Genomic DNA, 11712 nt, shown 5'->3' with positions numbered 1-11712 from the left:
TCTACTTGCAACACCTACATACCTCTCTTTCGGTCTTGACACCTACCAAATTGCTTCAATACTTCTTCTTTCTGCAATCATGACACAATTACAAAACTCCTCAATACTCATATTTGTGACCATTATCACCATTATATCCGATCTCATATCTTTGATTGGAAAGAACACCCTTAAGGATAAAGCTTACAGTTTTTATTCCAAGTCTCGTTTCGCCGGCGCCGATTATGCCAAATTAAGAGATCTCAAGAAGCAACAAATTCAAATCAACAGAGAAAGAAATACCATCAGCGCTCAAGACAACTATGCCAGGTGGACTAAACTGAATAGAAGGTTTGGTAAGCTTTCTGAAGAAGTTAAGAAGCAGGAGAAAATTCTAGCCGATAGTAAGGCCAAGATCAATTCCAATGTGGCCAGAGCGATCACTTTCCTTACAGTGGTGCCTATGAATCTTATTCGATTGTGGTACAGTCGTGTGCCTTTATTGTATCTTCCTAATGGATTGTTACCTGCTTTCCTGGAGATCTTCGTTCTCAACTTTCCTCTTCTTTCGAGAGGTTCCATTGGTGTGATAGTATGGTCGTTCTGCGTCAGTAGGGTGTTCAACTTCTTTGCTTCCTTTTTCAAGCTCATCTTCTTTACTGAAGTGGTACATAAAACACCAACTACTAAGATTGATTAATGTACTCGTTAATTTATTAATTTGCTAAAATGTTTATCATAACCAAAGATGGACTCGTCCGACTTGAAATCAGTAGTGACGATTCAAGTGCTGCCAATAATTCGAATCATTTCAATCCTTGAAACCATATCGAGAATTCCTCTGCACTTTTGAAGCCTTCCAAGCTTGTAGTTCCTGTCTTTCTTGGCCTTTTCGTCCTCTTACCCTTACTGGTCCTCACCAATGTTTTGTACGCAGTTATGAGACGATTGTAGCTCGTTATTTCCGTGGCTATTGTGGTATTATCACGATGCCCAGAATTCCGACTGCTTCTCGTCATGCGACTCACCTTCATGTGTCTTAGATTCTTATGACTTATCAACCTATCAAGTAGATATTCAATCCATAATACGTTAGTAGAAAGGCATTCAACAGACCAGTTGGCTTTGGAATTGGTACTAGCCCCTTCTGATCCAAACGCCCTGGTGTTGTCTTCATGTCGATCATTCTGAAGGTTCACTATCATTTTTCTCATCAGACTATAAGTGGCAAACTGATAATCACCTTTACCTTTGAAGAAGTTTGGATTATCAAGTCCTGTGAACATGATTCGGTTCCCCACTCTGGCCCTAGATAGAGTGAAATCAATCAGCTTCACGTGGATTTGCGACTCCTTGTCCTTTCTCACCAATATATTTCTCCAGTGTAAGTCTCTGTGCTCAAATCTGTTGGCTTTCTCACCTCGAGCTAGAGCTTCGGCCACTTGTAAAATTATACTGTAGGCCTGAGTCCAGCTAGTAATGTGGAAATGCTCCAAATCCTCTCCACCATATTCCATCCGAATAATAAGGTATAATTGAGAGTTGCTGTGTTCACTGGGACGCCTTCGAATATGACGATTTGATTTTAATTCCTGATCCCAGATCTTTATAAGCTCTTCTGGATACAGTCCTCTCACAACTTTGGCGGTCTTTAATCTGACAAATCCCGCTATCGGTGACATGGCCATTGTAATGGATAATTCTTGGATCACCTCTTTTAGTTGCATCTGACTCGAGTGAATATCTCCGAACGGAATCACCTTGAACACGTTTAACGGAGCATTATTATCAGTCGAATTACCCTTTTCAAGATATACATCGCTGACCGAAGTTTCTGCAAGCTTCTCAATTTTGCTTCCGATACAAGCCAATCTCCTGTATAAAGCTTCGAATGGAATTGGCTTTCTCTGGTTGCAAAGCCTGAGTAATAACCTTCGATTTATACTTTCCACTTCTGGTGCTTTCATTGGTCCGTAAGACTCCAATTTTTCAGCCGCAATGCCTGTTGCTTTTCCTGCCGTAGAGGAGGTGGCCTGATCATCCCTTTCGGTTTGTAAAGAGTCGACAGAGATAAATGAGGATATCGACAATATTGATGATGAATTTCTCAATTTATGGTTCAACTTCTCCCTGGTATCATGTTGAGGTACTGGTAGGGATATGTCACACTTGGACAAGTCGATTGAGGCTCGACTGCCGGCACCGGTATTGTTTTTTGACATCGGTCTTAGGAATTTTGCTAAGTTGCTCAAGCTAATTCTATGACTAAGTCCCTTGTTTGGAACAGAAGGATCTCCATCGTTGTTGTCACGTCCAAAAGATGTAAGTGTACGTAAAGATATGGAATGTCTCAAGCGAAATCGAGATGTCTTCTTATGCAAAGGAGGAATATCCTCTGTTGAAGCATCATGAGAAGTAGAAACATGATCATCAGCTAGGGCATCTGTTGTCTTTGATGGCTGCAATGGCTGGTGATGATGAGATTTATGAGATCGATGAGAACTAGAATCAGAAGACTGGTGGGAGATGGAGCTGTTGCGAAGCTTCTGGGCCATAGACTTCAGTCTGGAACCGGCAGATGTAGCGGAAAGGGTAGATGAAAGCGACATAAGCGAGAGTCGTTTGGATTTAGATGACGATGAGGGTTGCGCAGATCTTGAGGTTGCCGTACTACCAGTAGTGTTGGTGGAACTTCTCACATTGGATTCGGTGCGAGACATTTGCTTAACAAATGCAGAGTCTTGTGATTGCTTAGTCTGGTTGTTTCTGGAATCTTTGTTCATCAGATTCACAGAAACAGGAACAAATTTGGGGTTGCGTTTCGAAAGATGATTCTCCTTATCGTCATCCATCTGATGGTTGTGAACCAATCTGTTAAGAGTCAGTTTTCTATACTCAGACTTTGTATCAAGAGTAGTAGTCTCATCCCTGGTGTAAATCTTGAAGGAATTCGAGTTTCTTGCGATGACATCATCGGCAGATATCAATCTGTTGAGGGATATGCTAGCAGAAGACAGAGATAATCGAGACATTCGGTGATCTGCATTGCTAACAGGAAGATTGCTTGTCCTGAGAGAACTGCGATCAGCTAGCAGCACGCCGTGCTTCTTGTTATCTGAAGGCATAAATAAACAGGACAGAAAAAAAAAAACGTCACTGGAACTAATGAAATAGTGAACCGAAAGTAAGAATAAAAGGAGGAATAATAATAAATAAATAAAAAAACAAGATCACCTTGTTGATACTAAAGTACAAGATACTAAGATTGCTACTAAGATAACATTACTGCGCAAAATAATAGGTAATATGCGAGAGAATAAATGTGCCTTGTGATTCACTCAATTATGTACGATGTATGATCTACCTTTTGTATATTGTGTAATAATGGGGTTATGTTATTGCTGGAAGTGGAAAAAAAATGACAGTGAAAAAAAAGTGATGGCCAGAGTGAAATTGGTCCATTATAGCAAAAGGTAAATATAAACAGAACTGGGACAGAAATCAGATCGGGAAAAAAAAATTAACAGACATTAATTTGTTTGCGGCGGTGCAGAAGAAGAGAAATCACCAACAAAGAACGAATAGAACTGATAGAACTGATAGAACCGGATTTTGGTGTTAGGAAGAAAGTGAAGCGGCTAAGGTGTCTTGGCTTGTCTTTCTTTTTTTCTGTAATTTCCTATTCATCGACCAATGTCTACAGCTAAAAGAAGCGAACAGGAGAAGGAGAGTAATCAAAGATCTCCGCTCAAGAGGTCAGTGATACGTCATAAAAACCCTGGATCAGGTAATAGTTTTGAACACGTCCGAAAACAGTTGAGTAACCAGGATCTTCGGGATATATTTGCTGGTCTAAGTATTTCACAAAGGCAAGCTGTTGCTGGTGCTGGTACTGGTGCTGGTGCTGGTGCTGGCGCTGGTGCCAATGAATTAAGTACCGTGGCAGAAGAGAACCAAGACGGTGCAGGCGAACAGTATGCTACTTTAACAGAGGAAAATATAGAAAGGCTCAACAGTGGAGACGAGAAGAGCCAGGGAACATATAAGAAGAGTGCATTTTTGCAGCGATATGCTGAATCTGCTGGGAATTATGGCGATGAGTACGGTGATTTTGACGAGTTTCGAGAAGCCGAAGATGCAGATGATAGTGATAATGTCAGCAACGGAGACTTTGAGGGTGAAGATTTTGACGGTCGAATTAGAGATTCTTTAAAACAGGGGCGAGTCCCTTCTCCTCTATTGGAAGAAAAGAAAAGTGCAAATCCATTCTCAATGCCTGTGTCGAAGTTCACAATGAAATCAACTCGTGTTAACGCAGAACTACCGAAATCAGAAAGTTTTCAGTCTCTTTCTTCGGCATCCACAGGAAAATCTGCGCCTAGTATAACGTCGACGACGAGTTTCACGGAGACGGACTCTGAGCAGAATGACTATGCGGAGGATTTTGCTGATGTAGATTTCGATAAGGTTGATCTTATCAACAAATTTCGCCTGAGACAGAAAAATGCTGAAACTAATGCCAACAATGTTAAGCAAGAAAGAAAGAAACGATATCAGAAGTTGCAGAGCTGTCTTAAAGGATCACGTTCACTGTACTTCAGCACGCACCGAGACTATATTGAACAAGGACAGAACATTATCAGGGATGATTTTGAGGACTTCGATAATCTGGACCCCAAGAAACTTCGTCGTTTCCAAGTGGTAGACCCTCTTGATTCTCGTTATGAAAAACTCGATAGAAAAAGATCGATGCCTGTATTATTGAGATCTGGAAGCGGCAAGACTGCAAATGTGTCTCCAAAGAGATCTGTCCGAAAATATTCTTCAACTTTGGACCTTCCATCACAAATGGCGCCACGTTATCATGAGTCAATTAGTAACAGATACCCTCCTGTGTCCTTATCGCTAAAGGCCAGGCCTTATTATAATGGCAGTGAACTGGATGACATTGATGATCTATCACCCGATGATTTGACAATCACGTTGTCCGATTACAAGAAGTTAAAGAGAAAGAGTCAACGCATAGATCTTACTCAATACGCCGAAGAAAATACAATCAAGCATCATGTCAAACGTGGCCATCATCATCGTCACCAAACTCAACAGCAGCAGCAGCAACAACAACAACACTATACTTTAACCAATACAGCAAGACTCAATAAGGAAGGAAAGTTGAAGATTATTCGGTCAATGGGTAAGCACAGAACCAAGCAGGTTCTTCCTGGTCATATGTATGGAGAAATTGTATATGATCCAGATCAAATGAAATGGTGCGGGAATGAAGAAGAATTGGCAGGTTTCGAGTCTACTAGCAGGCCATCGTTAATACGTCACAGAATATCACAAGGGCAGTTTCCTAAGATTAGCGATGATCCTTTTATTAACAGCAACAAAAACGATATCAGTCGCAAAAATATTAATAGTCGGAATAAAGGAGAGCAGCCTCAAATAGTTGGCAATATGGTTTACGATAATAATAATTTGAGGTGGGTGAGTCTCACTGGTAAGTATGAAGATGATCCATTTGAAAACCTGGATGATACAATTACCAGCGATAGGTTAGGGCCCCTCGAAGGATACCAGAGAAATAATAATTTCCAGGAAGAACATCCAAGAACGGTAACTACAGGTTCTAGCCGAATGACATCTTCCACTTCTTCCTCGTCGATTTCTAATTATCTCGCTCGCGGAGAAGAGAAGAACAATTTCGAGATTACCCCAGAGACTTACAAGCTGTGGAAGTCTGAGGAAAGTAGGTGGCTCAGAAAAGTTGGAAACTGGTTCCCTTCTGAGGAAGACGATTTAGAATTCTGCTACGAGTTAAAGTCTTTTCTTGACGACCAATAATAAGCATAACGTTATCTAGGTTCTTTTAACATCGTGTACGCTTTAATTTTGGTAGCAGAGTTCAATAAAAAGAACCGATTTTAGACGACCGGAATTTTCAGGTCACATCGTTGAAGAGTCCCGAAAAGGAAATTTATGCGCAGATGAAATATTCTTTACTCGGGACTTGAGCTACCATTGGTTTACATGTATCCGTACGGCGAATCCAAAGTAAAAGAATGTTGAATATCGACACTTTCATAATGCATAAAGATGGTTTCAACTAGTTCTTATTGTATTTTGTATATGCTCTGCCAAATCAGGAATATTTTCTTTGTACAACCAGATGAATGGCTTCCAGAATGAAAGGTCTGTACAGCAGACTTCATTTATCCTTATGTTTCAAGTCTTCAAATAGCCAAAATAATGCTGTAAAACAATTGAAGAACTGTTTTTTTGTTTCATCTAAATCTCCTTATAATATGATATAAATCGGTACGTTTTACGACTTGTAGTTTGTAACTTGATAAATGGTTGCAAAGAAGAAGAAAACAGTTCGATCTGACTTTTGAGATAAAAATGATCGTGCACTTTATAATCTATCTTCTTTCTATTTGTTATGCTATTGAGTGCTACTCTTTGAATGACTTCCTTGTTGGAACCAAATACAGAGACAGTTTTTCAACGTTGTCACTCGGAGCTCAAAAAGAGGGAAGCTCCCATTCTTCTCTTGAGAAAAGAGATATTGAGCTTGGACTTTCCCGTTATTCTTACACTGTTTCTGGAAGTATTGTTGGTGACACCACCGTGATTCCGTTTTTAGTTGATACTTCTCATCCTGTCACCTGGGCTTCAAATAGCATTTTAAGCAGCTTGACATGTTCTGGAGAATCATTCACCGTTTCTAACGCATATGGTACCACTGCCGAGGGTACCATGTGCTCCCAAAATTTGAATCTTGGTGATTCGATTACCTTAACAGATTTTCCCATTGGTTTGGCAACTTCTAATGGCTTTTCTAATACCGCTATGCTTGGACTTGGCTTAGAATCCAACGGATCAAATTCCTTCATAGATGATTTGGTTGATCAAGGATACATTGAACAGAGAATTGCATCCTTGTATCTCAATCATATCGACTTGGAAGGACAGTTAATTCTTGGCGGCATTAACAGTTCTCTTTATGAAGGAACCATACAATATGTGGATGCAGTCTCTTCCAGTAGCAGTGGCGGATGGAATATCAATCTTGATGGCATTTCCGACACTCTAGGTAATGTCATCGATCAGTCAAGTGGTGTGGCACTTCTTGATTCCAGCTCCACGTTGAACTATTTTCCCTCAGATGTTATTGAGAGTATAGCAAGCATTTTCAATGGTACATATGATGATAGTATTGGTATGTATCAAGTGAATTGTGAATCCATTTCCACCACTACTCAGCAGGTGAACTTCCATTTTGATAGTAGTATCGAAATATCTGCAGCGGCAAGTAATATGTATATGACCTTTGGTGATAGTTGTTACTTATCGATGTATCCTTCAACCTCGGAGAACCCATATGTTTTGGGACAGCCATTCTTGGCAAATTCTTACACTGTGTTTCGTTACGATACTCAAGAGGTGGGTCTTGTTCAAGTTGACTCTGGTTCGAACGAGGTCACTATTTGTAGTTTCTGTGATGCTCAGTATACCTGTGTGCCATGTGAAAACATTACACAGGTGACGACAATTGTTTCCACATCTTACACAACATGGTACTCCACTGAAACGATTACTTTCTCTGAGAGTAGCTCCACCGAGACTACTACCTCTACCAGTTCAAGTTCAAGTTCCGCCGAAACCACTAGTTCCACATTAAGTTCAAGTGTGAGTTCCAGTTCTACCAGTAGTTCTACATCAAGTTCAAGTGTGAGTTCCACCGAAGCCACTACCTCTATGGGTTCAAGTTCGAGTTCTGGTTCTACCACTAGTTCTACATTAAGTTCGAGTGTGAGCTCTGTAACTCCTAGTTCTACTACTAGTTCTACATTTAGCTCTAGTTCAAGTTCCATTTCTGCATCTACATCCTCAGAATCAATTATAGGTTCTTCCAGCTTGAGTTCCAGCACCACTTCAAGCGCTATTCTCTCTAGTTCCACGCCAGGTACCGCTTCAAGTACTTCAAGTGCTACGTCAAGTATTACGTCAAGTATCTCAATTCCTACTTCCATTAGTTCATCAGCTCTAGAATGTTCTAATATTGATGAGTCTGGTGGTTGTTACTCAGAGACCTCCTCATTTCCTTCGAGTTCTTTGAGCTCGGACATAACATCTTCTTCTGAACTAACTCAATTGACTTCTTCAGATTTTGAGACTACGACTGTGATCAGGACTTCCTGCTCTGGATTGGAGGGTTGCACCTTGTCGATTACTCAAAGCATTTCAGGGTCAACCTCTGATATCTTTTCTCTAGGGTCCTCTACTTCAGAGTCGTCTACTGTTGAGTCCTCTACTCTTGAGTCCTCTATTGTTGAGTCCCCTACTCTTGAGTATTCTACTGCGGAGTCCCCGACTGTTGAGTCCTCTACTACTGAGGGTACTGCTGAATCTTCAATACCAGAGAGCTCTGAGTCGATTTTGGTGACATCCTTCGGGTCCTCTCTACTTCCAACCTCTCAAAGTTCTGAAGTTTTAGGTTCATCTCCTACAAACACAATCACTACTACTTTGGTAGCCAATCAGTCTGGGTCTACTTCCCAAAGCTCCACTTACACAATAGAATCTTCTCTCTCCCAATCCACCCCAGTCATTGTTACCACATTCATTGGCGAAGCTATAGTTGTGAACCCTGATGCTTGCTCCTTCTTCCATATGTTAGCTGTCTTTGCGGGTACACTCATATTATTATGAGATCAGTTTATTTACCTTCCTCTTTTTCTTTATAGGACATTAATATATCGTATTATGGTATCTCTCTAAATAAAAAATATTATCCTTTTGATTGTTACAATCAGAAGTTCTGCTCGGTAGCATTGCGAAGAGGCTTTGGTCTATCGACGACAAAACTTCTACCAGCCGAATCACTTGATCCGCTGTTGCTGTTTGTGCCGGCCTGGTTGTTGCTTGTATTGGATGGATCTATGCTGAAATCCTCATCTAATGAGTCATTATCGAAATCACCCACAGACTTATTCTTTTTCCAGAATTTGAGTTTGTTCAATAAGGTGCCATCATCGACGGAAATACCAATATCACGACCATTAGAATCGACGTAATTTCTTCCTGTAGGGTCTTGCATTCTGCGACGATACCAGAAAAGAGCAGCTGCAGCAACGACAATAAATGGAATACCAATACCAACAACGCATCCAATAACTATATGTTTGTTCTTCTTGGATAGTCCACCACTACTTTTGGGTGAAGAGGTGGCAGAAGCTGTTATTGTGTGCATGCTGGTGATAGTCGAGTTATTGATCACAGTTGTATAGCCCAAAACCACGTATGATCCACTACTAGTAGAAAAAGTACTTGGGGTAGGTGAGTTAGTTGAGCTAGGGGTGGTTTTCGTAACGGAAGCAGATGTTTTCGTAGTGGAGAAAGTGGAAGAAGTAGATGCCTGTGTTGACGATGTTGTAGAGGGCGAGTAGTCAGTCGAAGACCATGTAGTAGAAGGAGGTGCACTATACTCATTTGAAGAGGTCAGATAGTCGTCAGTGGCTTGGGATGTGGAGTAGGAATCGAAGGAGAACGTACTCGATGTACTCCAAGAAGAATATGATGATGAAGAGAAGGAGGAGGAGGATGATGAAAAAGAATAGGTTGTCTGAGACGACGGATCCAAAATGGTGGAAGATGAAGAAGAACTGAAAGTGTCAGAAAATGAAGTAGAAGCAGTAATATTTCCGGTGTCATCTCTCTTCTCCAAGTTAAACCTTGGAACTATTGCATTATTGGAGCTCTTCATAATATGACTAACAATGGAGTTCATACGATCTTGCAGTTCCTCGTCACTCTCGATTTGAGTATCGGAACTGAAAAGACTCAACACTGTTGAAAGCACCTCCGATGTTGAGTTAACACAACGACTATTAAGAGATGAAGATGAGGATAAAGAATATGACGATGACGATAATGATGGATCAGAAAGGTCCTGCCTTTGCAACGCCTTGCATTTATTATGGTTATAAGAGACAAGCTGAGCCACTGTGGCAAGCAGACCCAGGCATAAGATGAGAAGAACTATGGAAACGATTTTGAATCTTCTTAGAGAAGCCCGTGAATTGGCAATATGAACTTTGAGATCATTGAGATCGGGATCAACTATAGACGGCTGTGATTTTTCCGGGGGTGATGATGAAGCCATCTTTTGTTATAACGAGAGAACTGAGAAAATGGAACAAATGAACGAAGATGCAACAAAATGCACAAGTAAAAATTACCCACAAATCAACCACAAATGACTATTGGATGATGAAAAAAGATACCTTGAAGTTTGATGTTTCAATAAATAGACGAAAAAAATTCATACAATTCTCCCAGAAAAGCAAAAACCAAAAAAATTCCTATAAAAAGAAACAAGTGATCCAAGACGAAAAGGGAAGAGCGAAGAAATTACACTGGAAAAAGAGGTCAATAGAGTAGAGTACCGATCAGATGATAAGTCGAGACAGATTATAGATCTCAGAGAATACCACCAAGAGTATCATACAAAATGAGGAAATGTAGAGGGAGGAGAAGATAGTGAATGTTATTTTACTGTAAAGGTGGTGAAAGTATATAAAAGCATATCTTTCAAGGCTTACAGAGTAGCAGCACACGTTCTTTTAAGGAGTGAAAAATAGATAGAAGTCTATATTTAGTAAGGAATGCGGGGAAAGCTATTTGAACCGTAGACCGTTGACAATTAGTAAATTTTTTCATACTAGTAGAGAATATAAAGTAGATAAATTATAAATTTAGTTGTCAGGAACAGGAGTCAATCTCAAGTATGGCTTAACAGCTCTGTAATTTGGATACAATTTCTTGGCCTTCTCGTCAGAAAGGGTAGGAGCAATGATGACATCGTCACCAGGAACCCAATTAATAGGAGTAGTAATACTCTTATTCAACTTCTCGGCCAATTGGAGAGAATCCAACACTCTGAGAACTTCGGCGGTATTTCTACCGACAGAAGCAGGGTAAGTGATAATCAATCTAACGGTCTTCGAAGGATCGATAATAAAGACTGATCTGATAGTTAATTGAACACCTTTATTGTCCACGTTAGTAGCATCCTGGTAGTCGATCATATCGTATTTCAAAGCGATTTCTCTCTTTGGATCAGCGATAATTGGGAAAGTAAGGTTAGAACCAGTAACCTCATTGATATCTTTGATCCAACGAGAATGAGACTCAAGAGTGTTTGCAGAAAGACCAATCAATTTAGTGTTTCTCTTAGTGAACTCCGGCTCCAATTTCGCGAAAGCACCTAATTCGGTGGTGCAAACTGGAGTGAAGTCATCAGGGTGAGAAAAGAGAACTCCCCACGAGCTTCCTAGGTAATCATAGAATGAAAGAGAACCGTTGGAAGTCTGGGCGTCAAAGTTAGGTGCTTTGGATCCCAATCTGATGGAACCGTCTTTTGGTTTTGCAATTGGTTGACTAAGCGACATAATAGATGAATAATAAGGTGTGATGTTCGATGTGAATTGGGGTATTCAAAAACAAACTGAATTTCCAGGATTTACCCCTACTTATATACTGTGTCTAACACCATTTTTCTGTCGGGGTCTAAGGTTTAAGGTCTACTGAAAAAAAAAAGCCACACTTGTACAATAGCAAACGTATTCGACAGCATATAATTTAAATTTGAGGCAACATATATTATCAAAATCCACGTGCAATAGAAGAGAGAAAAATTATGTAGTCTTGTTAGTGCCGTGGCGT

The 11712-nt window shown here is 40.4% G+C and overlaps 6 protein-coding genes across 6 annotated transcripts; 3 read left to right on the top strand and 3 right to left on the bottom strand.

The window, feature by feature from the left end:
- Positions 1-302: 302 nt before the first annotated feature.
- On the top strand, positions 303-679 carry FOA43_004109 (uncharacterized protein; the record flags this gene model as incomplete). The annotated part of the gene is made up of 2 exons (XM_038924352.1): positions 303-309; positions 351-679. The coding sequence occupies 2 exons, from the start codon at positions 303-305 to the stop codon at positions 677-679; spliced, it is 336 nt and encodes a 111-aa protein (XP_038780280.1).
- Positions 680-785: 106 nt separating this feature from the next.
- FOA43_004108 (uncharacterized protein) lies at positions 786-3011 on the bottom strand (the record flags this gene model as incomplete). The annotated part of the gene is made up of 1 exon (XM_038924351.1): positions 786-3011. The coding sequence occupies one exon, from the start codon at positions 3009-3011 to the stop codon at positions 786-788; it is 2226 nt and encodes a 741-aa protein (XP_038780279.1).
- Positions 3012-3672: 661 nt separating this feature from the next.
- On the top strand, positions 3673-5826 carry FOA43_004107 (uncharacterized protein; the record flags this gene model as incomplete). The annotated part of the gene is made up of 1 exon (XM_038924350.1): positions 3673-5826. One exon carries the CDS (start codon positions 3673-3675, stop codon positions 5824-5826), a length of 2154 nt encoding a protein of 717 aa, XP_038780278.1.
- Positions 5827-6167: 341 nt separating this feature from the next.
- FOA43_004106 (uncharacterized protein) lies at positions 6168-8697 on the top strand (the record flags this gene model as incomplete). The annotated part of the gene is made up of 2 exons (XM_038924349.1): positions 6168-6174; positions 6515-8697. The coding sequence occupies 2 exons, from the start codon at positions 6168-6170 to the stop codon at positions 8695-8697; spliced, it is 2190 nt and encodes a 729-aa protein (XP_038780277.1).
- A 100-nt stretch (positions 8698-8797) lies between these two features.
- FOA43_004105 (uncharacterized protein) lies at positions 8798-10013 on the bottom strand (the record flags this gene model as incomplete). The annotated part of the gene is made up of 2 exons (XM_038924348.1): positions 8798-9872; positions 10006-10013. The coding sequence occupies 2 exons, from the start codon at positions 10011-10013 to the stop codon at positions 8798-8800; spliced, it is 1083 nt and encodes a 360-aa protein (XP_038780276.1).
- Positions 10014-10742: 729 nt separating this feature from the next.
- On the bottom strand, positions 10743-11438 carry FOA43_004104 (uncharacterized protein; the record flags this gene model as incomplete). Its single annotated transcript, XM_038924347.1, has 1 exon — positions 10743-11438. One exon carries the CDS (start codon positions 11436-11438, stop codon positions 10743-10745), a length of 696 nt encoding a protein of 231 aa, XP_038780275.1.
- Between the last annotated feature and the right edge of the window lie 274 nt (positions 11439-11712).

This window comes from Brettanomyces nanus, chromosome 4 (assembly GCF_011074865.1).
Source record: "Brettanomyces nanus chromosome 4, complete sequence".
Lineage (NCBI taxonomy): Eukaryota > Fungi > Ascomycota > Pichiomycetes > Pichiales > Pichiaceae > Brettanomyces > Brettanomyces nanus.
Note: the sequence above shows the minus strand (reverse complement) of the source record. Positions and strands in the feature narration are given on the sequence as shown.